Here is a 26361-nt window from a genome sequence, read left to right on the forward strand (position 1 = left end):
TTATGGTATAGTATTGTTACCTTTGGGTATATAACCCTAAACTATAAGGATATCAAAAACAGTATCATCTTACTCCATCATATAATTATTTAAAGTAGATTCTCCTTTTAGATTATCTAAATCTTCTAATTATGTGTGACATTGTGAATATTATTTCCTTAATGTCATTTAGGACTAGTTCCTTAATGTAATTTTATAATCCATTTATCTGGGCCACTTTGGTGACTACAAGACCAATACAATAATATAAAATATAATTTAAAATATCTTATAAATGATGAAACTTTTATTGTAATTCACATTTCAAAAGCCTATTATCCCAAGCCACCTTGGTAGCTATAAGTCAGATAAAACTTAGGGAGATGAGTTACAAATAATATTTATCAAATTTCTTCAATTTAATTTATGCTTTAATAATAGAATAACAATCATAATAATTATTGAATATTAATAAAAAAACTCATATGATAGTTATAATCATGATAACATATAAATCATACTTTCATGTATATTATTTTATAATTTTAAATATTTACATGTGAATAACTAATGAAATATCCCAAAACAAAAATTGGATTTTATTAACCACATGTAAAATGTAATCACTAAGTCATATGAGAAAATTATAAAAGAAAACTATAATTTATATTTTTATCAAAATTAAATCCAATCAAATTTTATTTAATTTAGGCAAGCTTAGAATTAGGCTAAACATCAGTCCAATTAAATAGGTTGATCAAAATAAAAAAATTGATCAAAATTTAATCCTTTCTAAATTTAATCGAAACTAAATTCAATTAATAACTAGTCAAAATATAGTCATGATCAAATTCAATTAAATTAGATTGATCAATTTTATAATTGATGATATAAATCAGAAATTCTCATTTGCATAAGGGTAAAACTATAATTTTATTAACAAGATATAAGGTGTAATTATGATATTATTAAAGGGTAGAACTGTTAAAATACTAAAAGGTATTAATAAAATATAAAATGAAAAATCTATAATTTGATTAAAAGAAAACCCTAGGGCAAAACTATAATTTACCTAAACACCCTAATATGTTGCCTATATCGCCATCGCTTGTGCGATCGTCGCCTACGCAACCACTACCTACGGGAGACTACCGTTTGTGCAGCCCCCCTACAGTACCAACCTGACATGCGGCAACTGCTTTTCTTCAAATACATTTCGAATCCAGTGGTATCTGACATCTATATGCTTTGACTTGGAATGAAACATTGAGTTCTTACACAAATGGATGGCACTCTAGCTGTCACAATGCACCACATAATTTTTCTGTTTCAGCCCCAATTCTTGTAAGAATTCTTTCATCCATAACATTTCTTTGCATACCTCTGTAGCAGCAATATATTATACTTCTGTGGTGGAGAGAGCAATACACCTTTGCAACCTGGATTGTCATGACATAGCTCCCCTTGCAAAAGTAAGTACATAACCTGAAGTAGACTTTCTCATATCTATATCTCTTGCTATATCTGCATCTGTGTAACCTGTCAACATATGTGGTCCACCTCCAAAGCTTAAACAAACCTTAGAGCTCCCTTTGAGATATCTAAAAATCAACTTCACTATTGCCCAGTACTCTTTGCCTGGATTTGTAAGAAATCTGCTAGTAACACCAACTACATATGCGATGTCTGGCCTCGTACATACCATTGCATACATTAAACTTTCAACTATTGAAGCATAAGGAACCTTTTGCATTTTCTCCTTCTCCTCATCACTTGACGGACTCTGTTCTGAGCACAACTTGAAGTGACCTGCAAGAGGAGAACCAACTGGTTTTGCATTGCTCATATTGAATCTTTCCAATATCTTCTCAATGTATTTCTCCTATAACAACCAAATTTTCTTATTTTTCTTGTCATGGGAAATCTGCATACCTAGTATTTGCTTTGCTGGCCCCATGTCCTTCATTGCAAAAGACTCACTCAGTTCCTTCTTCAATCTGTCAATTTTAGACATATCTTTTCTAAGAATAAGCATGTCATCAACATAAAGTAAGAGAATAATAAAATCCTCACCAAACCATTTGATGTACACACAATGATCTAAAGCCGTTCTTTTGTATCCATTTTCTACCATAAATGAATCAAACTTTCTATACCACTATCTTGGAGCTTGCTTTAGCCCATACAAGCTCTTCTTCAATTTGCAGACAAAGTTCTCTTTACCTTTAACTTTGAAGCCTTCTGGTTGCTCCATATAAATTTCCTCCTCCAAATCCCCATGAAGGAAAGTTGTCTTCACATCTAACTGCTCAACCTCCAAGTCCTGGCTAGTAGCAATACCAAGAGCAACACGAATAGAAGACATTTTAATAACAGGAGAAAAAATCTTTTCAAAGTCAATATCTTTCTTTTGACTAAAGCCTTTCACAACCAATCTAGCTTTATATTTTGGTTGAGAACAATATTCTTGAGTCTTCAACCTGAAAACCCACTTGTTCTTCAAAGCCTTCATTCCATTTGGTAGTAGCACCAAATCATAAATGTGGTTCTTCTAAAGAGCATCCATCTCTTCCTGCATAGCAACTAACCACTTCTCTTTCTGCTCACTTTTAACTACTTCCTGGTAACTCTCTAGTTCACCTGCATCAGTAAGCATCACATACTCATATGTAGAGTATCTTCTGGAAGGTTGACGTTGTCTAAAAGATCTTCTCAACTGAGGTTCTGCGGGAAGTTGCTCTCCAACTTCTTCTTGCTCAACATGTCCTACAAGTAGATCAAATTCAGGCTCTACACTATCTTCCTACACATCTCCCCCATCACCCTGATATACTGGAGTAGTAATTGGGTCACAATCTGCTAATCCTTCTGCAGAAGTATTGGCTGGTGCCTTCTTCTTCAAATCTTCAAAAGTTTGATCCTCAAAGAAGACTACATCTCTGCTTCTAAACACCTTCTGCTTTTCTGGATCCCAAAGCCTGTAACCAAAATGATTATGTGAGTAGCCAAGAAAAATACATTGTTTAGACTTACCATCCAGCTTGGACCTCTCATTATCTGGAACATGTGCAAATGCACGATAACCAAACACTCTCAAATGCTTGTAGGAAACATCTTTCCCTGACCATACATACTCTGCAATATCACCATCTAGGGCTGTACATGGTGATAAGTTGATCACATCAACTGTAGTCCTCAAAGCTTCATCCCAAAACCTTTTAGATAGATTGGCCTGTAAAAGCATACATCTGATCTTTTCCATGATGGTGTAGTTCATCCTTTCTACAATTGCATTATGCTGAGGTGTACTAGGAACTGTCATCTCATGTTGGATCTCATTGACCTGCAATAGTCATTAAACAATCCTGTATACTCACCACCATTATCTGATCTTATGCATTTCAATTTCCTTTCTGTCTCCCTTTCAACCCTAGCATGAAACTCTTCGAAGACATTAATCACCTAATCTTTAGTCTTCAAAGCATAGGCCCAAACTTTCCTGGAAAAATCATTTATAAAAGTGACAAAATAAAGTGCACCACTTATACTAAGAACATCAACAGATCCACCATGAATTTTTGTCCTCAAAGGACCACATGCATCTGTATAAACACGGTCTAAGGCATGCATTTTTCTAGACAAAGCAGGACTAGCAAATGAAACTCTATGTTGTTTATCTGCCAAACAATCAATACAAGGGTTCAAATGTATACCTTTGAGGTCTGGTAATACCTTTCTCTTGGAAAGAGCTTGTAGCCCCTTCTCGCTCATGTGTCCCAGTCGCCTATGCCACAACTCAATGCTGAAGTCATTTTCTGTAGCATTTAACTGCTCACCATAAGCTTTAGCCTGCAACCTGTACAAAGTATGACATTTCTTTCCATTAGCTATAACAAGATAACCCTTACTGAGCTTCTATTACCCTTTGTGAAATATACTATCATAGTCTTCATCATCTAGCCTTCCAATTGAAATTAAATTTAACCTCAAGTCAACCACATGCCTCACATCCTTAAGCACCAACTTGCAGCCTAGGTTGGTCTTTAAATGGATATCACCCATGCCTATGATGTCTGCTGTGCCATAGTTACCCATCTTGACAACACCAAAATTTACAGACCTGTATGTAGCAAAAAATTTCCTCTGTGGTATAGCATGATAAGAAGCACCTATGTCAATCACCCACTCAAGATCCTAACACACACAAGAAAAAATATCATCAGAAGGAGACAAAATCAAATAATCACCACCCTACATTGTAGCTATGATATTATCTTTTGACTCTATAGACTCCACTTCTTTTCCCTTTTTCTTGCTCTTCTTAGGTTACTTACATTGGTTCTTATAATGTCCTTTCTCACCACAATTATAGCAAACAATATCTTTTCTTGATCTTGACTTGCTTCTACCCATGCGTGAACTACTTCTAGACTTTGACCTTCCTCTATTCTCTGAGATAAGTACTTGTGAATCATTCTGAGATGTTATTGAACTCTTTCTTCTCAACTCCTCATTCAACAAACTGCTTGTTAGTTGACTCATAGTGACAACACCATCTAGCGCAAAATTACTGAGGGAAACCACTAGTGTCTCCTAACTTTCTAGTAATGAACTGAGAAGTAACAATGCTTGCAACTCATCATCAATAGACATTTTCATAGAGGATAACTGGTTAGTAATACTTTGCATTTCATTCAAATTATCAGCAATAGAAGCACCCTCTCTATATTTTAGGTTCACAAGTTTTCTGATCAAAAAAGCTTTGTTGCTAGTTGTTTTTCTTTCATAGAGACTTTCCAACTTTTTCCAAAGAGAATATGCAGAAATTTCAGTAGAAACATGGTGAAAGACACTATCATAAGCCACTATCGAATAAGTCCAATTGTTTTTCAATCTAACCTCTTCCACTCATCATCTGTCATAGATATGGGTTTTGCACTATCCCCCTGCAAAGGTCTATACAAATCTTTGTAATACAAGAGATCTTCCATTCTTGGTTTTCATATCATCCAATTGTTTCCATTTAAACTAATCATGCGAGAAACATTACTGGCCTCCATGTTCAAATACAAAATTAAATCACCAAAACCTTTTGCTCTGATACCAGTTGATGAGGATCTAAACAGGAGTAACCTTTGTATATGAACAAATACTAGAAGACCATAATACGCAGCGGAATTAAATGGAACCATAATCAAATAGAACACCAAGATATACATGAAAAATCCCTTCAATGTGAAGGGTAAAAACCATGGGGCAAACTAGAGATAATCCACTATGAGAATAATGAATATACAAATCTCAATCTCTTGCCCAAAACCCTAGCAATAATCACAAGAGAATAACTGGGATATAAGGATCACGTCACTGCCTACAATATCTAAAACCTCTCTAAGTAATCACAGCAAGAGTCTACTATAGATTTGATCTAACCTGAGATGAGAACACTGCTAGATAATTGAGAACAGCCTCTGCGTTGTCCTTGTCTTCTTCCCTTTCTTTCTCTTCCTTTTCTGCCTTGTTTTCTTTCTTTTCTTTGGAATCCCGTGGTTGTTTTCTTCTCCCACATTGCTGACCTATTTATGACTTTTTCGGCCTCCAAAACGTAGCCACCACACCCCCCCTAATATTAATTAGGGTTAGGTTAAGAGGGGGTGAGCTGTGGGCTACCCAAGCCTACTATGGGCTGAATTTGTGGGCTGCCAGCCCAACACACAATTGCTATCGCCAGCAAATCCATTGGTCGTACGTAGTGAGTTCGATAATGGTGTCGGACGTCATTACTTCACGACCATTGAAGATCGTATTACAAGGAATCTAACATCGTCCATAAGTAGACGACAAGACATAATAGATAGGAATTTAGATTGACAAAATATAGATTATATAAATATCGTAAATTAGAAAACAACATATCTAAGATATTTGATTTCAAGAACCTAGGCTCTGATATTAATTGTAAGCATAAAATCTATGAAATGCTATATGTAACGTGGAAAAATTATTATGCTAGGATTGAAATCAAATAATATTAGTGTTGAATCTTGTATTTTGATGATGAAGTCAATTGTCATTTGTTTATCTAATCTATATGTTGAGAAAAGTGTGCAGGATTAACTACGATGATAGTAAGACATGTAGCAGTTGTTATGCCGGAGTCAAGATCAAGATCATGTTGAGAGTCCGAGAGTTCGTCAGAATTTCGAATATTCGTCGGAAGTTCTACAGGAACCAGCCGAGAAGTCTAGGAGCTTGCCATAGAAGCTCATCAAAACTCGCAAAGAAGATCGTCGTGAAGTCCAGGAGCTTGCCGGGAGTCTGCCGGAGCATCACCGAGGGTTCGTCGGAAGAGCAATTGATGCACCGGAACACGAATTACAGTAATGATGTCTTAATTATCGTAGTTAGAGTGTAGATTAAGTTAGGATTGGGAGGTGATCCCACTAACTTAATCAAGGGTCAATTGAGCCCTTAACAGACCCAAATTAGGTCGAATGGAATAGCCCATTCGGCCTCTGAAATCTTGGTCAACGGTGGCATCGCTTGGGAGACTCGATCTCCTAGGATTTCTGGGCGGTGGTATCACCCTTGTCAGGAGGTGGTACTGTCGGCAGTTATTACTATCAGCGGTGGTACCGCCTGAGCTCGATCTTCAAGCGCTTTCACGCGGTAGTACCGCCCAAACTGAGTGGTAGTACCACTTAGTGTCCGATGACAAGCGGTAGTACCACCCAGTAATAGCGGTGGTACCACCAGGACCCCGAAAATCCAGGAATGGACACTTTTAGGCTCTATTTTTGGACTTATTAGGGTCTATAAATATCCCACCCTTTCCCGCATAAAAGGGTAATGAATTCTTGAAATACTCTTGAGTCTTGAGGCCTTAAAGTGTTGTAAAAGCTAGAGTTCTCCTCCTTCTTTCTTCTAAGTGTTGAGATCATTCAAGAGAGGAGTGAAACTTGTAAGGATTGTCTCCTAAGCCCGTCAAAAGGAGAAAAGTTATAAAAAGGGTGGTTGGCCTTCGCCTATTGAAGGAAGGCCCCTAATGGACGCCAGTGACGTCGTCGGAGGAGGAAGTTGATAGTGGATGTATGTCACATTGATTGAACCACTCTAAAATCTCGGTTTGCATTTACTTTGAGTATCTTTCCTTTATAGCAAACTACCTCTCCTCCTTACTGTGCTTTAAATATGTCTACATTCACTTTGACGTAAAACATCTTCCGAGATTGGCTTTCTATGAAGACTTTACAAAATCTATGTTTTTGTGATTTACACTGCTGCAAATCACCTTAGCCTTCTCTTACATTTTCACTTTAGACTTTAAGCTTAAATTTCTTCCGAAATGAATTGAATTGAATCGGCTTTAATCGAAACAAGGTTTTTAAAATCGTAAAAGTTTTCCGCTGTACTAATTCACCCCTCCCTCTTAGTGCGCTCTTGATCCTAATAATTAGATCAGTTTTTACAATGTGTGCCTTTTATGCCATCTGAAAAGGATCTCTATATGATATGGGCACCATCTTTAGATCCAAAATCACTATCAATCTGCAAGGAGAACTAGACTCTCCTTCTCTTCTCTTCCTATCTTTTCATAGGATCACTTGGATTGATGGTTCATGGAGGTTGAGAGAGAAATTATATTCTCTTAACTGCATCCTTTATGAGATACATTATTTAGCTCCTAGAGATCCTGCCTATTTATAGGATAAGTTATTACGAGAGTTCCTCCCATTAAGGGCATCCCTTAAGAAATCCTACTATAATATGTCTTTTCTATTAGTCAATATTTGTCCTCAGAATCCAATTAGTGTTAGGATCAAGTTGGCACTAAGAGGGGGAGTGAATTAGGGCTTTCGATAAAATGACGTTAATTAAAATATTCATTCAAAAAAGCTTGTATCTAAAAATAGTTTAAACTTGAAAGTGTTTGTAAGTGATTGAGGGCAATGAGCAAGTAATAAGTGAGTGATGAGAATGAAAAGCATGAAATAAATGATATAGAAAGAAAGCACACCAAATTTATAGTGCTTTGATCATCGTGACCTACATCCACTTTTGATTCCTCCTCCGTTGAGGCCACCAACATCCACTAACGGTCTTTCTTCAATAGGCGAAGACTAACTACCCTCTTACAATCCTTTCTCCTTTTTATAGGTTTAGGAGATAACCTTTTACAAGCTACACACCTCTCTTAGATTGATCACAAAGCTAATGAAGGAGGAGGACACTTAACACTTTTTCAACACTTTTATAACCAAAATCTCAAACTTTTGTTTACACCTTTCGTGCTCTTTTATGCAGGAAAGAGTGGGGTATTTATAAGCCCCAATGACTTCAAAAATGGAGCCAAAAAATGTATCATCCTGGATTTCTGAGGTACTGGTGGTACTATCGCCAGTACTGGGCGGTACCAACACTTGGCAGCAATAACTACCGACGGTATCATCACCCAGTCTGAGCAGTACCACCGCCCAGACCACTTGGGTGGCTAAGCTTGAGGTGGTACCACCGCCTGACATGGCTCTAAGTGGTTGAATGGGCCATCCAACTAGCCCAATTCAACCCTATTAAGGGCCTAGTTGACCCCTAATTAAGTTAGTAGGATTTCTCCCATAACTAATTCAAATTAAAGTCTTAACTACAATAATTAAGGCTAAAATAATTATAATACAAGTAATCTAGATCGTTTGGCATATCAATTGTCCAATCGAACTCTCGGTGAACTTGCGAACTCCTAGTGATTTTCCAATGAGCTTTCGACGAACTCCCGATGAACTTTCGACAAGCTTTCGGCGAACTCCCGGTGAGCTTTCACTGCATCGTCCAATCCTTCGGTGTATCCCCCAATTTATCCAACCAAACTTCAATTCTTCTTTAATCGTTTTACCTTTCTCATGATCATAGTTAGTCCCACATCACTTATCTCAACATATAGATTAGATCATTAATTCACCAATTTATTTTATCATTAAATCCTAAGATTTAATAATCTCTCCTTTTTTATGATGAAAACTAATTGATGATGGAGTTAACCTTAACTCCCTCTATCTATATTCCATATTAAGATAAGGCAAACTTAAATTCAAAAGGAATCATAACTTTTGAATTCAAGTGAAACAATTTTGATCGTAGTGATCAAAAGTAATATATCAAAATTTTATACATTGTGCATCATCATAGTTTCAAGTCATCAAAGTATAACATACAAAATTTCATCACTTTATAACAAATTAGCATTACTTTAGGCATAACCTACATGATACTAAAGCATTCATCACTTCATGCATGATACCAAAATTAACATCATTTTGGGCATAATATTCATGATACCAAGGTATTCATATTTTCAATCATTTTGGGCATAACATACATGATATCAAAGACATTCATATACCAAAAGTAACATCATTTTAGGAATAACATTCATGATTCTAAATCATTTTTTAACAATTTATCACTTCATTCATGATACCAAATACAACATTATGGCATGATACCAAATACAACATTATGATTCCAAATATTCATCATTTCTCCCCCTTTGTCATCAATAAAAAGGAGACTCATTCAACAATTTATGCAAGTAGTTTAAACTATGTAAGTAAATTTTACGCCCATTTATGCAAGCTAGCAAATTTGTAAAATGAGAAATTAAGCAAAAACATTGCAAGATAACTACTTTTGATTCTTGAGATGTACAAGCATTTTTTGGTTCTTCTTGAGATGTGCAAGTTTTTTTCTTCCTTTTATCATAAAAATAAAAAGAAGAGGAAGAAGAAGAAGGGAGAAATTCATTCACCATAAGAAAAATCAAGTTATAAGAACCAAATCCATGAAAGGAATTGAACCAAATCAAATCCATGAAAAAATAAGCTTCATTGAATCAAACTTCTACATTCGCAAAGAGAAAGGATTCATCATAAAAGATCAAAATGTGCATACTAGATATTTATGAATCAAATCTCTATTCTTGTAAATAGAAGGAAGAAGGATTCATAAAAGATCAAGTTTGCCAAAAAATTCATGAATCAAATCTCTTCTTTGGTGAATTGCAAGAAGAAGGAACGAAAGAAGCGATCTTGATTTAAAAAGAAAACTTAAATTATGAAAAATCAACAAATATAAAAAATGTATAGAGGAGTTTATGTATTTAAAAGATTTAACATGCTTAATTCTCTTCTAGTAAAATCAAATTGTTCCTCATTAAAGGTTTTGTAAAAATATCAGCTAATTGATGTTTTGTATCAATAAATTCTAAAGATATATCATAGTTATTAACATGATCTGTAATAAAATGATGCCTAATATCAATATGTTTAGTTCTAGAGTGTTGAATGAGATTTTTTGTTAAACATATTGTACTAGTATTACCATATTTTATAGATATATTTTTTATTTTAGTTTATTTAACTCTATTCATGCCTTCATGGGTTACTTCTGGTGTGTGTCAAATCTCATATGTAGTTTCGCATAAAGAAATACGATTAAACTCATTTTTGTTCAAAGCACAAAATAGAGCGTTCATAGCTCTAGCATTCAAAGAAAAAGTTTTCTTCTCCAAATCATTCTATTCGTTCATTAGATTAAAAGACTTGTGAAAATCATTTTCAACAATATTCCATAAATTAAAATCTAAAGAAAGTAAGAAAACTCTCATTCGAGTTTTTCAACATGTGTAATCCTTCCCATTAAACATAGGAGGACGAATGATAGAACAGCCCTCTTGATTACTGGTAAAAGTCATTTCTCTTGGGTGTTAACCAAATGAGAAAAATATGGCTCTAATAGCAACTGTTAGGACTAAGTCATAACTAAGAGGGGGGTGTGAATTAGTGCTTTCATAAAAGTTACATCGATTCAAAAATCTCATTCGATAAAAGCTCGTATTAGAAATGTGCTTGACTTGAAAGTGTGTTTATAAGCATAGTAAAAGTAATAAGCAAGTAAATCAGTTTGTAATATAAATGAAAAGCATGAAAAAAATACAAATCGAGTTTTATAGTGGTTCGGTCGTCGTGACCTACATCCACTTCCAATTCCTCTTCACTCGGGGCTACCGACTTCCACTATCGATATTCTTTTAACAAGAAAAGATCAACTACCTTTACAACTCTTTTTCTCATTTTCACAGGCTTAGGAGAGAACCTTTACACCTATCTTTCTTTTAGACCTCACTCCTCCCTTAGAAACCTTCTAACTGTAGGAGGAAGAGACTCACTAAACTTAGAGATATTACAACACTTTTTTAACTTAGAATTCTTTCCCCTTTCTACTCAATTCTTGCATCTCCATGCAGGAATAGCTAGGATATTTATATACCCTAAATAACTTCAAAAATAGAGCTAAAAAAAGTATCATCCCAGGTTTCTCGAGTCCTGGCAGTACCACCACCTGTGCTGGCAGTACTACCACCTGCAGTACTAACACTAGGCCATACCACCACATAGTCTAATGGTACCACCACTTAACATAGTTTGAGAGACTGTGTCTAGGCGGTACCACCGCTTGACAAAGTCTTGAAGACTGTGTATGGGCAGTGCCACCGCTTACTCTAGGTGGTACCACCGCCTACTCTGGGTGGTATCACCGCCAAACCTTGCTATAAGACATTGAATGGGCCAAATAACAAGCTCAATTTAGTCTTGATTCAAGCCCAATTAGCCCCTAATTAAGTTGACATTGTTTCACCCAAATATCGACTCAATTAGACCTAAACTAACTCGATCTAGATAAATTATTACAAAGCATTAATCATATGTTGTCTAACATATCATTAGTTCATCCGGTGTTTCTTCCGACCATTCGGTGCATCATCCTCTCATTCAGCATATTGCCCAATCGACATGTTGTCTTCTTATAGCATCCAATCTCTTTGGCGCAATATTCAATCTTCTTGGCCCGATGCCTAAACTCATGACACAACCTTTTGCCGACACATCGACCGATCCTTCGGTTCAACATCCAATCTTCTGACATGTTTTACTTCAGCCCAACATTGATTCTTCCTGCTTTAATCAAATTCTCTTCATGATCGAAGCTAGTCCTAGGTTACTTAAAACGTATATTAGATCACAAACTTATCAATTGATTTCATCATCAAAATCTAAGATTCAATAAATTATTCAACCGAACTCTCGGTGAACTTTCGATAAACTCCAAGCGATCTTCTGATGAGCTTCGGCGAACTCTCAGCAAACTTCCGATGAGCTTTCACTACATCGTCCAATCCTTCAGTGTATCTCCCGATTCATTTGGCCCGATGCCTGATCATCGACTCTTGCCCAACTTCAATTATTTTTTAATTATTTTGCTTTTCTCACGATCGTAGTTAATCCTGTATCACTTATCTTAACACATGTATTAGATCATTAATACATCAATTACTTTTATCATCAAAATTCGAGATTCAATAATTAATTTTATTATATATTTTATCTAATTACAATGAACCACATATTCTAATAATCGTGTTTTTAGTAACATTCAATCTCTATGTAAAAGACTAAATTATTTTTATTTAAAATATCCTTTTTGTTAAATTTCGTGTGGAAATTACTAGGAAAGCTAATCATTTTGCCACAAGTGAGGTTTCTTTTATATATATATATATATATATATATATATATATATATATATATAAACTTGTACAAGTTCCGAAAAAAAAAGAAAGAAAAACTTATACAAGTTCATCTGTTACTAGTCGAATGATATAATTTTCTTTTATTAAAAATAAAAAAAAAGTAATCTTGATTTGCTTTCCGCCTATTCGCAAGGCTACTTCACGTTGCCGGTGAGTCGATCGCGAGTTTGGAGAAAGGCAGAAGAGAGGAAGGGGGAGATGGGGAACGTCAAAGAGGCGCGCAGCCCCCTAATTCTCCACAACGCCTTCCTCGTCACCATGGACCCCGCCGCCCGCGTCTTCCGCGACGGCGCCCTCGTAGTCGTCGGCGACCGTATCCAGGCCCTCGGTCCCTCCGCCCAGATTCTCCGTGACTTCTCCCACCTCGCCGCTGCCGAGTCGATCGTCGACCTCGGCTCCCGATTCCTCCTCCCAGGTGTTCCAATGCTCCCATTCCTCTCGATCATGATAGGATAGCTCATCTTTCCTTTTCACGGATTCTCGTCTTTCTTGGTGGCCGGGGGGTGTTGTAGGGTTCGTCAACACGCATGTGCACACGTCGCAGCAGCTGGCCAGGGGCATCGCCGACGACGTGGACCTGAAGACGTGGCTCCATGAGCGAATTTGGCCGTACGAATCTCGCATGACGGAGGACTCCTACCTCTCGACGCTTCTCTGTGGGATCGAGCTCATCCATTCTGGAGTGGGTGACTGACATACCTTACTCTCCCTCCTTCAGTTTGTGTTGTAATTCAATCTCTTCTTCTGATTCGAGCGTCTTTGAAGGATCGCAAATGTTGGAAGGCCGCGATTTTACTTATTATTTTTATGATTTGGAAATTCTTGGAATGATAATGTGTCTATGTTGATAAGTTACATTCTTGAGGCCATTTTTGTTTCTCTTCGTCGAACTTTCTGACCACGAATGTTCGGTAATCCCGAATCAAACTCACCTTTTTGGGATTCATATTTATGTTTCATGTTCTGAGGCATTGGATCTGTGGATTCGGCCTATGATTTGATTCTTCATGCAATGCTCTGATTAGGATTCGATAGTATTTTCCATAAGTCAATGCAGTAAGTTTCTACAATCAATAGTTGGGTTGATGCTAGTTGATTTGGTTTGTATTTCATGAAATTGGACTGTATTTATTTTTCTTCCTTTGAAGTATTGGGCGTTATTTTCTTGGGTGGTAAACCATAACACATCATAGAACTGTAACTTCTGTTGCATACTGGAGATGTGTGACTCAATTTTGTGGATTCATGAAACAGGTAACCTGCTTTGCTGAAGCAGGTGGGCAGCACGTTAGTGGAATGGCCAGGGCAGTAAAAGAATTGGGCCTGCGTGCATGTTTAACGCAATCCACTATGGACACAGGTGACGGATTGCCTGAAAACTGGAGTGCATCTTCTACTGATGATTGTATTCAGGTCATAGGCTGTACTTTTTCTTTGACTTTCTTCTGTGAACGCAGTTCGAAACTCTAGTTGGAAGATCAATCAGTTCATGTAATCTAGGCTAGCTTGGGCATAAAAGAGAACGAAAAGGTAAGACAATCAACATTGTGAACAATGAAAAGTGGCAATCAAGATTAATATTAAAAGAAACAAATGGCATATGATTAGCTAGATAACAAAGTTCAATTTGGCCATATGTATTTCTTTAATTCAGTTCTATCCAATTGTTCAGAAGTAAAATTGTACAATAGGTCTTTTGTTGAGACTCGTTTAGTGCCAGTAAAATAAACACATTTAATGTACCTTTGTATACAATGATATGAAATATTGAATAATATTTGTTTTATGATATTAATTTCTTTGATTTATAATTTATTTTTATCCAAAATTTTTATAAACAGATATTACTTTACTGCTATTTGCTAACTGATATTGCTATCTTACTAGTTAGCTATCTTTCAAGTCATATAACTTTTGAAAGTAAGTTTGATCCTTTTGATCTTTTTGTTGGTTCAAAGGTTAGTGTATATATATTTGAAATAAAGCATCTATCAGTCAGCCTGCAACCGAAAAATGTACAACATTTGTATAAAAAGAACTGTTGGGATTAGGCCCTAATGTACAGAGTTAGAAGAGCAACAAAAATTCGCTATTTCATGTATAGAAGTGTTGGCTTCTCTGTTTACATAACAAAAGTTAGTATATGTTAGAGGATACAAAAAACAGAAATCAACTTTAATTTTGTGTTGGTTGTAATTTTGAACTTGTGTAATTTTGAACTTGTAATTTTGATATGTTACTTTAACTGAAAAGATTGCTGATTGTGACATTCTGTAGCTTTACCAATAATCTTCTCTCTTCATTAAAATTATTGGCCTATAAAAAATGGTTGAGATTTCTGGCATTAGCCTCAGTTGGGTTCAGGCTTTCTTCACTCAACCAGTGGCACCACCTTTCTGAACTAATGTAACGGTCACATGCATGAGTGGGAGTCTGTGAACCTTCTCTGGGCTTAAAAAGGTGTGCTGCACTCATCAATACCTCATTGACAATGCACTTTTAGGCACTGGTGGCTGGCAATGACTTGCCGAGAATAGCAAAAGAGTAGGATCCTGAAATTTAAATACTTGGTGTCAGTTTGTTCCCTATTAATAATACATGCAAATTCATTTTTTTCATAGTTGATTCTTGTTCACTATGTAACTGATAGATATGCCTTCACTGGTATACAGTCTCAGAAGGAACTTTACAAGAAGCATCATAATACAGCAGATGGTCGTATCAGAGTATGGTTTGGATTGAGACAAATTATGAATGCAACTGATCAGTTATTGCTCAAAACAAGAGATGTGGCTGAGGAACTGAAGACAGGCATCCATATGGTATTCATTTACTTTCAGCTGTTTTCATTGTTTTAATCAAAAGTTTTGTTTATCTTCTGGTTCTGCAAAGGTTGTGAAGCTGTCTGTGAAGGAGATTGTTCCGATTTCAATGCAATCTCTGAAACATTTTGATTAATTTCTGTTGCATGTAGATCTTCTCCATGTATTCTGTATCCTATTTCTTTTATATTTAACTTAAGATTGCTTCATAACCTTCTCTTACACCCTTTTATGTGTGATATGGAAGAGGCTGGTTTATGTCTCAGGACTCAGTCTTTTCCTAGGAGTGCTGAATTGTGTTTGTTGACATCAGACATTGATCTTTTGGCATTTTTCAGAAATTGAAATTTTCTTCATTATTATGTAAACTCAGTGTCATTATGTGTACCATAATACAATTTTGCAGCAACTGGCGCTTGTAGTTTTGTTCATATTATCCACAACTTCATTGCTATGGAAGGAATGATTGTATGTTCAGAGCATAGAACTTGAAGTCTTTTCCTTCACACTGAGATGGTCATTTATCTAGTAATTAAACCAGATACTTCATGCAGGACTATTCAGACTTTGATTGCAATGCCCGTGCAGTTATTTCCCTGGTTTCATCTTGGAAGTACTTAGAATGATAGATAAGTTACACTTAGTTATGTTAATAGTGAAATAGCTTCTGTTTCTTGATAGGATGGTAGGAGTGGCTTCTTTATTTGACACTCACTGACATTTTGTTTGGCCTCATTTAAGTATTATATTACTTTTAAGTTACACATTACATTTAATGAATGTGAGTAGCTCTTGATAATTGGCTACTTATGTCATTTTTATAAGGTCTTGAATTCTTGGATGTTTAGAAACCTTGAAGCTATGTAAAATTTGTCTTACACTGATACAGTGATATAGAGGTGTGGATTTTGTTTTGGGGGGCTAGCATACGTAGTTATAGAAGTTACAAAGTAATACAAATTTTTTCATCAAAAAAGAAGTTATTTTGATAACAGTAAAGAAGTAAAGAAGTTAACAAGAATATTTGATATGAAAATTAAATGAATTGTCATTTTAATTTTGTTAGCGGTGTTAGAAGAAGTACAGGAAGACCTAAAAGGACCTTAGTAGAAACTATAAATAAAAACTTAAGTATTCTAAACTTAACTAATCATGTGCCTTTTTACAAATCTCAATAGCGGCAAAAGATCTATGTAGCCGACCCCAAATAATTGCGACTTAGGACTTTGTTGTTTGTCTGTTTCATTTTGATTTTGTTAACCCTAATATGTTACTGAACATGTGATTCCAAATAATATGTCTAGAAAACCATTTATCTATTTATATACATCATCAAGATATAGCATCAAGAAAACAAAACTCCCCATGATATAATCCACAAACTGTCACTCAATTATCCAGAACTCTTTTTAAATGCTTATTTAAATAATCTTTACCTCAGTGTGGTTCTTGGACAAGTAGTTGAACGGTATCCAATGACTATGCTTGTCTGATATGTCTGTTATGGGAATGACAAACATTTAGAGATACCTTGTTCTGTAGCCTGCAATGGTTTCTATGGATTGTTTGAAATAAAGCTGTGTAAGTCAATTATTAATTGTACCTTATATAGGAATTATTTTCTTTCAAATTCTGAATGCTATTTTTGCATTTTAATTTAAAGAGAATGCTATATGTTCCTATTTATTATGCATAATTGGCTATGCCATTATTGTGCTTAAAACATTTGTACCTTTGGCTTTTGTCATCAATATTGAGGATGAATTTCTTGGGTCGGATTAGAAAAGGTTCTATAGTTTGTAAAACTATGCTATGTTCATTACATATCCTACATTTTGTTGATATGCATTTTTAATTAATCTTGTAAAAATTCAATGTGTGGCAACATTTAGTTTGTAGAAACTAAAAAGTATTGTTGACTTATAGGGGATGGGCCATTCATGGCACCATTAATTGGATGATTAATGTAGGTCACACTTGATGTTATTATGGTAAAGGTGGATTCATCCAGTTGTCTTATTGTAATATTATGAATGTATAGCATGTTGCAGAAATTCCTTATGAAAATCAGCTTGTGATGAACACCAGAAAAATTAATCATGGTACAGTAACATACTTGGAGAAAATTGGTCTTCTACGGAGCAACTTGTTGGCAGCTCATTCTGTTTGGATAAATGAAGAAGAGGTGAGCATATCGGTTCCTATAAATAACTACTAGCTTAGTGTCTACTTCTAGTTCATACATATATCGCAAGCTGCATGCTTTGCTGCATTTCTGATTTATGTACTAAAGTTTTCCTACCAATTAGCATTTTAACTAGTCTGAGGTGAATGAACAATGTATGTCCAGAATCATGTTGTAGTTTCTACCATAACATGAGATTCACTATTATTAAATTACAAAGATGACACAAGAATTTTAATGGCAAATTGGTGGAAACCAGCTAGAAGATATATTGCATGCTGCATTTGGTACATCTTACAGTAAAGAAGTTAAAAAAAAGGTCTTGATAAACAAGAGCAAATTCTGAACCCCTAAATAAAGCAAAATAATTTAACTGTCCTCAAAGTTCATGTGTACCTGGAGAAAATTGTTTATGTTTCTTCAAAATTAATTGAATTATTTTTGCAATGATGTATTGGTGTCTCTTTCCTGGTTCGTTTTAACAATTGTGAAATCCACAGACAATTATGTGCCTTTATAAAGTTCATGGTTCATATGATTGAGGTAGGTGTGGAGATTGACACCATCTGGATTGGTTAGATCAAATTTATTGAGATTGAGAGAGAAAATAATTTAAAAACAAAATAAAATGTGGATAAATAAAATTTGATTTGACAAATTACAAATATATTGTTAAAAGTTACATGATTATTTTCCTTCACATTCTATAAGATATTGAAAATTTAAAAGGAACTGATATCAAAGATAATAATGAGAAACAATGGAGAAAATATATTAAAAGATATCTAAGCATATTAATTGTATCATACAAAGATATTATTGTCGCGATGTTCCCTTTTTTGGTCTCAATGTTTCTCTAGATCACTATGTGAGTGGAATTTGGGTGATGCAAAGACAGAAATATGCTTTATTTGAAGAGTGTCTGTGGGGTTTCATTATAATACTTGAGTTTCATGATATCTTCTATATAATGTCAATTCTATTCACTAAGAGGTTAATGGTTACTCTATATCTTTCCCTTTCCTTTTCCTCAACCTTTTCCTCTGTCTTGCATAACATTGGATGATGAACATTACAGCAATAGTCACAATCGACAATCTGGTAAATCCAGTGGTAGCAGCATGCCTTCTCCTCTATTTCAGTCATAATACGGTCTTTTGGCCTTTCTTCTGCTTCCCTTTTATTCTCCTTCCCCTCCTATGGGTACAGTCTGTGGTAACTGTTGGCCTTCTGCTCTTTCCTCCTCTTCTTCTCCTGCATTGGAGGCTGTTAGATTGGCTATTGCAAGCTAAAACTGGGCAACTCCTTTCAAATTCGATCGATTTTGGGTTAATTTTGACGGATTTCTAGTGAGAAGTTGGCAATATGGTTAATATGTTTTCCTCAATATAAAGGTCTTTAGCGTTATATATGGCTTGTCAGAACTTTATTGAAAAACTTAGAATGTTAGGTGGATGAGGTGGCACTGCTATAGAAAGAAAATGGGATGACTACTTATCATTCCTACCAATTGCATATATCCTACTATGAAGTACCTTTTCAGTGGACCCTTTTTATGCAGAAGGCTTGTCCATGCAGAAACAAGAAGGGTCAGCAAGCAGTTTCAGGAAACCAGTTTAAGTGGTTGGCCTGGTTCGTCAAGTAGTGGAGGTATTTCAGCCAGTACCTTGAAAAAGGTATCAGACTGAATAAAAATAAGTGAACAGAAGGGTCTGGCAGGGGTTTGTGGATGGATGCTTTTGTAGATCATAATTTTGTTTTATCTTATAGCTTATGTAAGGACTGCAAGCAAATAACTGAGAAGTTTGCTAGTTTCTTTTACAGATCAAATTCTTCTCTAAGGCTGGTGTGAAGGTTTCTCACTGCCCTGCTGCTGCAATGCGCATGCTTGGGTTTGCTCCTGTAAAAGAAATGCTTGAAGCTGGTATTTGTGTATCTCTTGGTACAGATGGGGCGCCATCCAACAATAGGATGAGCATTGGTACAGTTTGAAATCCTTATCTGTGAGACAAGAAGAATATTGGTTCAGATCAGTTTGAAAATGTTTTTTCCATAATGGTTTTAACTGGATGACCCAATTTTCATTTCCTTGACAGAAGGTCAGACAAGAGACTGGTGATCATACAATTTTAATGAGATCTTGATATAGCTATTAAAATGTTTCCAAGTGTTTGTTTGACAAAAGCATCTAGACTAATTTTGATGTGTCATTTAACATTTCTTAGCTGTTTGATCATTTCCCATAGTTATGCTTTTCTTAAAGTTAGCTCATGACTCCTTTAGTTCGTGATTCTTGTTAAATACTAAATAGCATTCACCTACTCTTTTATGATACATATGTTCAAAACTTCATAATTTAATATTGGGAGTTCTCGGGTATATTTATGCATGGAGTTTCATAAAGAGTACCAGGCCAGAGCCATTGTGGGCTACCTAGATTTATCAGAAAGTTGGTCAGATTCCCATAGATCTGGCCTAGATTTATGCAGGTCTAGGTCGGATCCATGGGATCTAGTATAGATCCACATATATTTAGGCTGGATATATGTGTATCTAGAACAGATTCCTACAGATTTGGGCCATATCAAGATGGATCTAGATTGGATTTTCATAAATCTATCTAGATCTATGCTGATCTTGGTCAGATCCAGATGGATCTATCACAGATCCATGCAGTTCCAATCAAGATCCATGTGGATTAGCCAAGATTTGCCTAGATTTATGCTGTATTCAGTGGAAAATTACCTAGGTTCAAATAGATCTATGCTAGATATGCGCAGATGTGGCGCCAATTAAAAATCAGATATTTTTAAATTGATAATTAAATGGTGACATGAAAACGAGTAATAAAACTTAAAATGATCATGAAACAAGCAAACATTTAAATCAATCACTAAATCATGAAATGTAGCTTCATACTCTGATTCGCAAATGTATGCATCCTTCGCTTGACATCTGAAGATTGATTGGATATGATTGAATATAAAAGTGAGAAATGTAAAAGAAAGCTGTTGAGTGCTGTTTAAGGGATAAACGGATAAGAGAGAACAGGGGTTGATTTGGAAAAAAGAGTGTGATATGCATACCATCCAATCTGGGTGTAATACAACACCCATAGTGGGTATATTGGATGTGTCGATGGTTAGGTAAGTTTATTGGGTGGTATGAATTGGTACCCCCTAGTAGACACTAGTCCACATAATGGTAAACAACTGAACTAATAAATACTGATTGTTATGTGCCAGTCTGACCAGCTTTCAGAATCCATGGTGTGAAGTATGTTGTGCCGTTGTGAATTATGGCAATGTGTAATTTCCCTCATCTTAATTTCAGTGCTGTATATGTATTTCAAGGATTAAGAACATACGGATCCTTGTTACCCAAATCATATCTCAACAGTTATAAGCACAATTTTCTAGTAAGCTATGCAATACTTAAATGATTATATTATATACTGCATCATTAAGTACAAATATATTCAAATTGCTCGCAATATCCTCACTGTATTTATCAGAAGATTTACCATATTGGCCTATTCAAGTTATATTGAATCCATATACCTGTCTGGTTTGATGCTTTACAGTGAAGTGTCAACATTCTGATAATCAGGAGGTTTATTATGTTTTCTGAAACTGTATCCTCTGGGTGTATTTGGATGTAATACTTCTTTCTTCTCCACACAGTTGATGAGATGTATCTAGCTTCACTTATAAATAAAGGTCGAGAAGCTTATATGAATGGGCAAACCAACCCAACTGCTCTACCTGCTGTAGCAATTTTAGAGATGGTCACAATAAATGGTGCAAAATCAGTGCTATGGGACAATGAGATTGGGTCTCTTGAGGTTGGCAAAAAGGTTAGATCAGTTACATTTTGTCATTTTCCTCATTAGTAATTGCTATATAATTCTGCATAATTATGCAGTTGACTCATATTCACCTTTTATTTCAAAATATTAGCGATGCTAATTTACTGCACAAAGAGGTTTCTAGATGCTGATTTATTGCGAAATGGGGTTTTCTAGATGCTCATTTATTGCACAAAGATCGATGTTTTGGCAATAGAATAATTTAGATCCATAACTACGGGTTGCCATTACCATCTCAGCCAATCAGCAAATGTAATTCTTTCTGCCCTCGCAAATCATCCCTTTGAACAAGTTCTTTTACCAAGCTTTTTGTTCATCCTTGTACCTTGGAGGGCTCGGAAAGAAGCTCGTGCTTTAAGAGAATATTCATGTTTATGGTTATGCTGCACCTCAACTCTCCAATCTATTTTGGCATGCTGAAATGTTCCATAGTTGCAAGTTGAATCTCTAGTATATTTTTATTAGATGGCTGTTCTCTATTGGAAATTCATATGATCAGGAATAGACAAGTTCAGATTGCTGAATTGTTAAAAAATCTTCATTGATAACATTATTTTTTTCACTACCAACATCATTTTTGTTTTATTCTAGAATGCTTTGCTCGTGACTGTATTTTCTTATTTCTGATCATAAAAATTTCTTGTCTATGTTTTATCATTTTGCAGGCTGATATGATAGTTGTGAATCCTTTTTCATGGACCATGGTTCCTTTGCATGATCGGTACATATTTTATTCATATGATTTCGTAGAAGAATATCTCTTTTTTTTTTCTTATCAATATGGTGCTATTACTGGTTTCAATCGCATCTAGCAGAAGAATAGCTGCAATTCACAAGTTTTTTTGAAAAGATTTCTATAACCTGAGAATTTATTTTTATTTCTTTTAGGAAGCTGAAATATTTCTGTCTGCAAGTCCAGACTGACACACTGAACTGACTTGGATGAATGCTCTTAGAATTACTTGGGAAGTAGTAGGAGTTAAATACGTCATGCTAACTGAAAAGAGAAACTCCATCAACTAAATTATTTAAATTGAACTCTAAGAGTTAGTCAAACCAGATCCCCAAACCCATCAATTTATTCAGAATGTTTTAGAGCACTTGTCTTTCCTTGATCTACTTGATAGCAATTGGTGAAGATCTCCTGCATGGTTATTGTATTGTCATGCTTTGAGGTTTTCATGTTTTGTTAGACTGAAGCCAATGCCAAGGTCAAAATTCAGGACTGGCTTGGGTTTCTCATTATTGGTGGAAGCTATATATTGTCCTTCTGGTTCACACTGTTGTTGTAGCTGATACCTATTGGTTCTAGTTGGTTCAATCCAATTCTAGGCATTATTTATACTTTATTGGCATTGTTGATTGTAGCCTATTTGGTATATGAGGGAATGTCATGGGTCAATATCACTGACATTCAGTACTGTTCTCCTACATAATGAGCTGAAGAATCTCCCAATGCCCTGGGGTCGGGCTGAGACTGGTCATCTTAAATAGTACTCCTGCTTAGCTCAGAAACACCATCAGCTGCACCACTGTCACCATCTAGCCTCATGTGGGAACTCATGCTGAAGGGTCAACAAAAGTGTTACTGCACCGCTTACTGCCACTGCCATTTCCATCACCATGCTTATATTGAGATGGATCAAAGATGTCTAATATTCTCCTTGTGCATATGATAGTGCCCCATAACGCACAAATATTAACAAGTTTGGATCATCATGATTACGGGCTACTATAATCTGTTAGAGATATTATATGTGAAGCTTGGATGCCTACTTGTCAAGCTCTTCCCTGTAGGGTTTTCTTGAAGTCTAATTGTGCCTAAAAGTTTGCCTGAATTCTTGAGGGACCTTGATGTATACGACCACATCAGGAAATGCACCAGTTAAATGATGCTTTATTGCCACCAGCATAGTTGCAGTAGATGCACTACCGATAATGATGATGCTCCAGTGATATATGTGCTGCCATGTGACATTGTCAATTTGTTGCTTTGGTGCCATTCATGTCCAGTATGATTATGTATAAACAAATTTAGCATAGAAGAAAAGAATTAAGTGGAGATTGAAAGGATAGTTACGAATCTAGAATAGATATATGCAGATCTGATAGATTGGTCTCAGTTACGCATGGATTGGTCCATCCAAATTTCTTGTTGAACTAGGCGAATCCAGCCAAGATCTTTGTGCATCTGTGTGGGTCTTTGTGTGTCCTTGGGAACCTTGGCTAGATCAGCATGGATTCGACCAGGATTCAAACAACACCCAAAGGACTCTCAAGTACTTAACCTATGTAAAGGACCAATCAGAAGTTTGTCAAAACTTTGTTCTCATGTTATCTTGAATGCAATAGGTACACTGAAAATTTGAGAACCATCTTTGCTAAACTTCAAAATATGAATTAAACTTTGTATTAATGAAATGAACCTCAAATTTGTAAGTAGATAAACAATGTCAAAAGTTAAACGTAGGACCAAGGATTTGAATATTGGAGGGACTGGTGTGTACCAACCAGGATTTATAGTTTTGATGTAGTATTAATTTCAAAACATATTGCTTGATATTGTGCAATACCATTTTCTTAATAGTTTTGTTCAATGATATCAGGTGGTACAAGTCTGATAAGTTACCAAAAGTGTATCTGACCTAGATTTAATTCCTTGCTTATGACCTTACCACTACATAAAACACTTATCTACGTAAATAGAAAGGCTTTATACATTTTCATGTACACTTTGGTTTACAAAATGTGTAAATTGGCCTGTTTGGTGATGATTTCTTTTGTAGCTCTACATGAACAGAACCTTGCTAATATTTTTGAATTCCAACATGCAGCATCTCTAGCCTCGTCTACTGCATGCGAACAGAGAATATTGATTCAGTCATGTGCAATGGTCAGTGGATTATGAAGGATCATAAGATCTTGAATGTAAATGAGGTACTTTGTCATCCTCTTATGTGCAAAATCCACCTAGTAATGAATACAAAACTTACATAGTTGTGCATGCTTCTTATATAGATATATTTGTCAAACTATGTTGTTTATTTGGTGGAGACTGTAATATAACTGATATAGTTCAAGTCATAATATGTATTGAAAATTGTATGGCTAACAATAAGCATGAGCTTAATTATGTTCCAAGGTCAAACTTCATGTATAACAAATGTTTATCATTTACAAGGTGTTTATTGTAATAACAATAACCTTTATTTTTGGGGGGGAGGGGTTGGCTACCTGCTAATGTCATATTCATTACTGTTGACCCATTTTTAATTTATAAGTTCCACAAGTAACAAGTTTTCTTTGACAATCTCATCGATTGCAATACTAATTTCAGTACTCATGCTGAAATATGGAAGTATAGCTTGCTTGAAAATGTATCTGATAACAGCATGTATGAAAACAAAAAAGGTTTTAGTGCAGAGCTGCAACGTCATAGTGCAAATTACTTGCATGTAATTTAGCAAGAGCAACTTTTGTCAATTAAATTATAATTTCTAAGAGTCATTGATGCATCTTCCTATTCTGCTGATGTATTCTAACCGTATAAGATTGTAATGCTAAGTGTCATTAAATCTTATTATCTATAAACTTAACATTTTGATTATGTGACCAATGCTTCACACATCATCATTAGGTTCGTCTTTGGTGTCTCCCAGCAAATTTTGCTTTAGTTTATTGCTCACTGTAACCTTTTCTAGGACTTTGTATTAATATGGTAATGCATTTTGCCTTGTTTTCTGACATTTGTTATGTCTTGGCTAATTGACTATCATATTCCTGACAACTAATAATGTACGTGTTAAGATTCTTATTACTTATTGCATTAATCTGCTAAATTGCAAAAATCCTAATTTACATCCTTTCAGATAACATTATAAGAACCTGTACTGAAAGGTATGCTCTAACTGATGTTAAAGGCCATGCCTAACAGAGGAAATCAGGTGTCCCAACTTATTCACAAGTATAAAGATGCAAACTTGTAGCTGGGGCCTGTGTTTTATTATTATAAATTCCATTACGTAATATATTTTATTATAAATTCCATTACGTAACAGAGGAAATCAGGTGTCCAACTTGTTTTTATTATTATTATTGATAAATAGGTTCTTCATTGCGTAATATATTCCATTTAAGTTGTGTTTTATTATAACTGGGCCTGCCAGTTTATCTATATAGCCTCTTGATTTGATTTGATTTAACATAGTGTGATGATGCCCTTTCTTCCATGAACAGGAAGAAGTAACATCGCTAGCAATGCAAGCTTCAGATGATCTTCTGAGGAGAGCGGGAATCTATCTTCCAAAAAGAATGAATTATCTGTAAATATAAATTCATGAATGTTTATAATATTCTAGTATATATAAAAATATGTAATATACATATGTGTCCGTGATAAATAAATGCTGTTTGGGTTGAGATAATAATGACAGTTATTCTGCAGACTTATTTGCGTGCTGATCTCCGACATACCAATTTCCGGTTCATCACTATGGCAAAATAGAGAAATTATCGCTTCTCTTGTGGCACAGTCAAGACAATATAAACCAACTCTGGGACTACGAACTGCTTATCAATGTGTACTGTTCGTGTTCTAGAGTTGAAACCAACACCCCACCACCAAAGGGTTCTATGGGGCTCCATTAGAGGGAAAGACGTGCCATGCCTGCAAAGCCTCACTTGGGGCAGAAGATGTCATAGCGACCGGAATGATCCGCCGCGGCGTCGCTTATAAACAACGAGGTTAGTACGAAGGACTAGAATCTCAACATTTAAAGAATTTTACTATTTGAAGACAAATAAACGCACAGGAGCTTTCAAGAACTAAATCAATAATCTAAAAATATTGTCAATATTAGGATCC

General features: G+C 35.4%; 1 protein-coding gene across 2 annotated transcripts; it reads left to right on the plus strand.

The window, feature by feature from the left end:
* Positions 1-12751: 12751 nt before the first annotated feature.
* On the plus strand, positions 12752-25950 carry LOC103974111 (uncharacterized). 2 transcript variants are annotated; one of them, XM_065113277.1, is made up of 10 exons: positions 12752-13037; positions 13135-13304; positions 13877-14035; positions 15295-15444; positions 17486-17629; positions 19442-19610; positions 21313-21485; positions 22163-22218; positions 24332-24434; positions 25734-25950. In XM_065113277.1, the coding sequence occupies exons 1-10, from the start codon at positions 12821-12823 to the stop codon at positions 25821-25823; spliced, it is 1431 nt and encodes a 476-aa protein (XP_064969349.1). In that variant the 5' UTR covers positions 12752-12820; the 3' UTR covers positions 25824-25950. The 2 variants fall into 2 exon arrangements, with proteins under 2 accessions (XP_064969349.1, XP_064969350.1); XM_065113278.1 differs by having other exon boundaries at positions 19454-19610.
* The last annotated feature ends 411 nt before the right edge of the window (positions 25951-26361 follow it).

Source organism: Musa acuminata, chromosome BXJ2-6, assembly GCF_036884655.1.
Source record: "Musa acuminata AAA Group cultivar baxijiao chromosome BXJ2-6, Cavendish_Baxijiao_AAA, whole genome shotgun sequence".
NCBI lineage: Eukaryota > Viridiplantae > Streptophyta > Magnoliopsida > Zingiberales > Musaceae > Musa > Musa acuminata.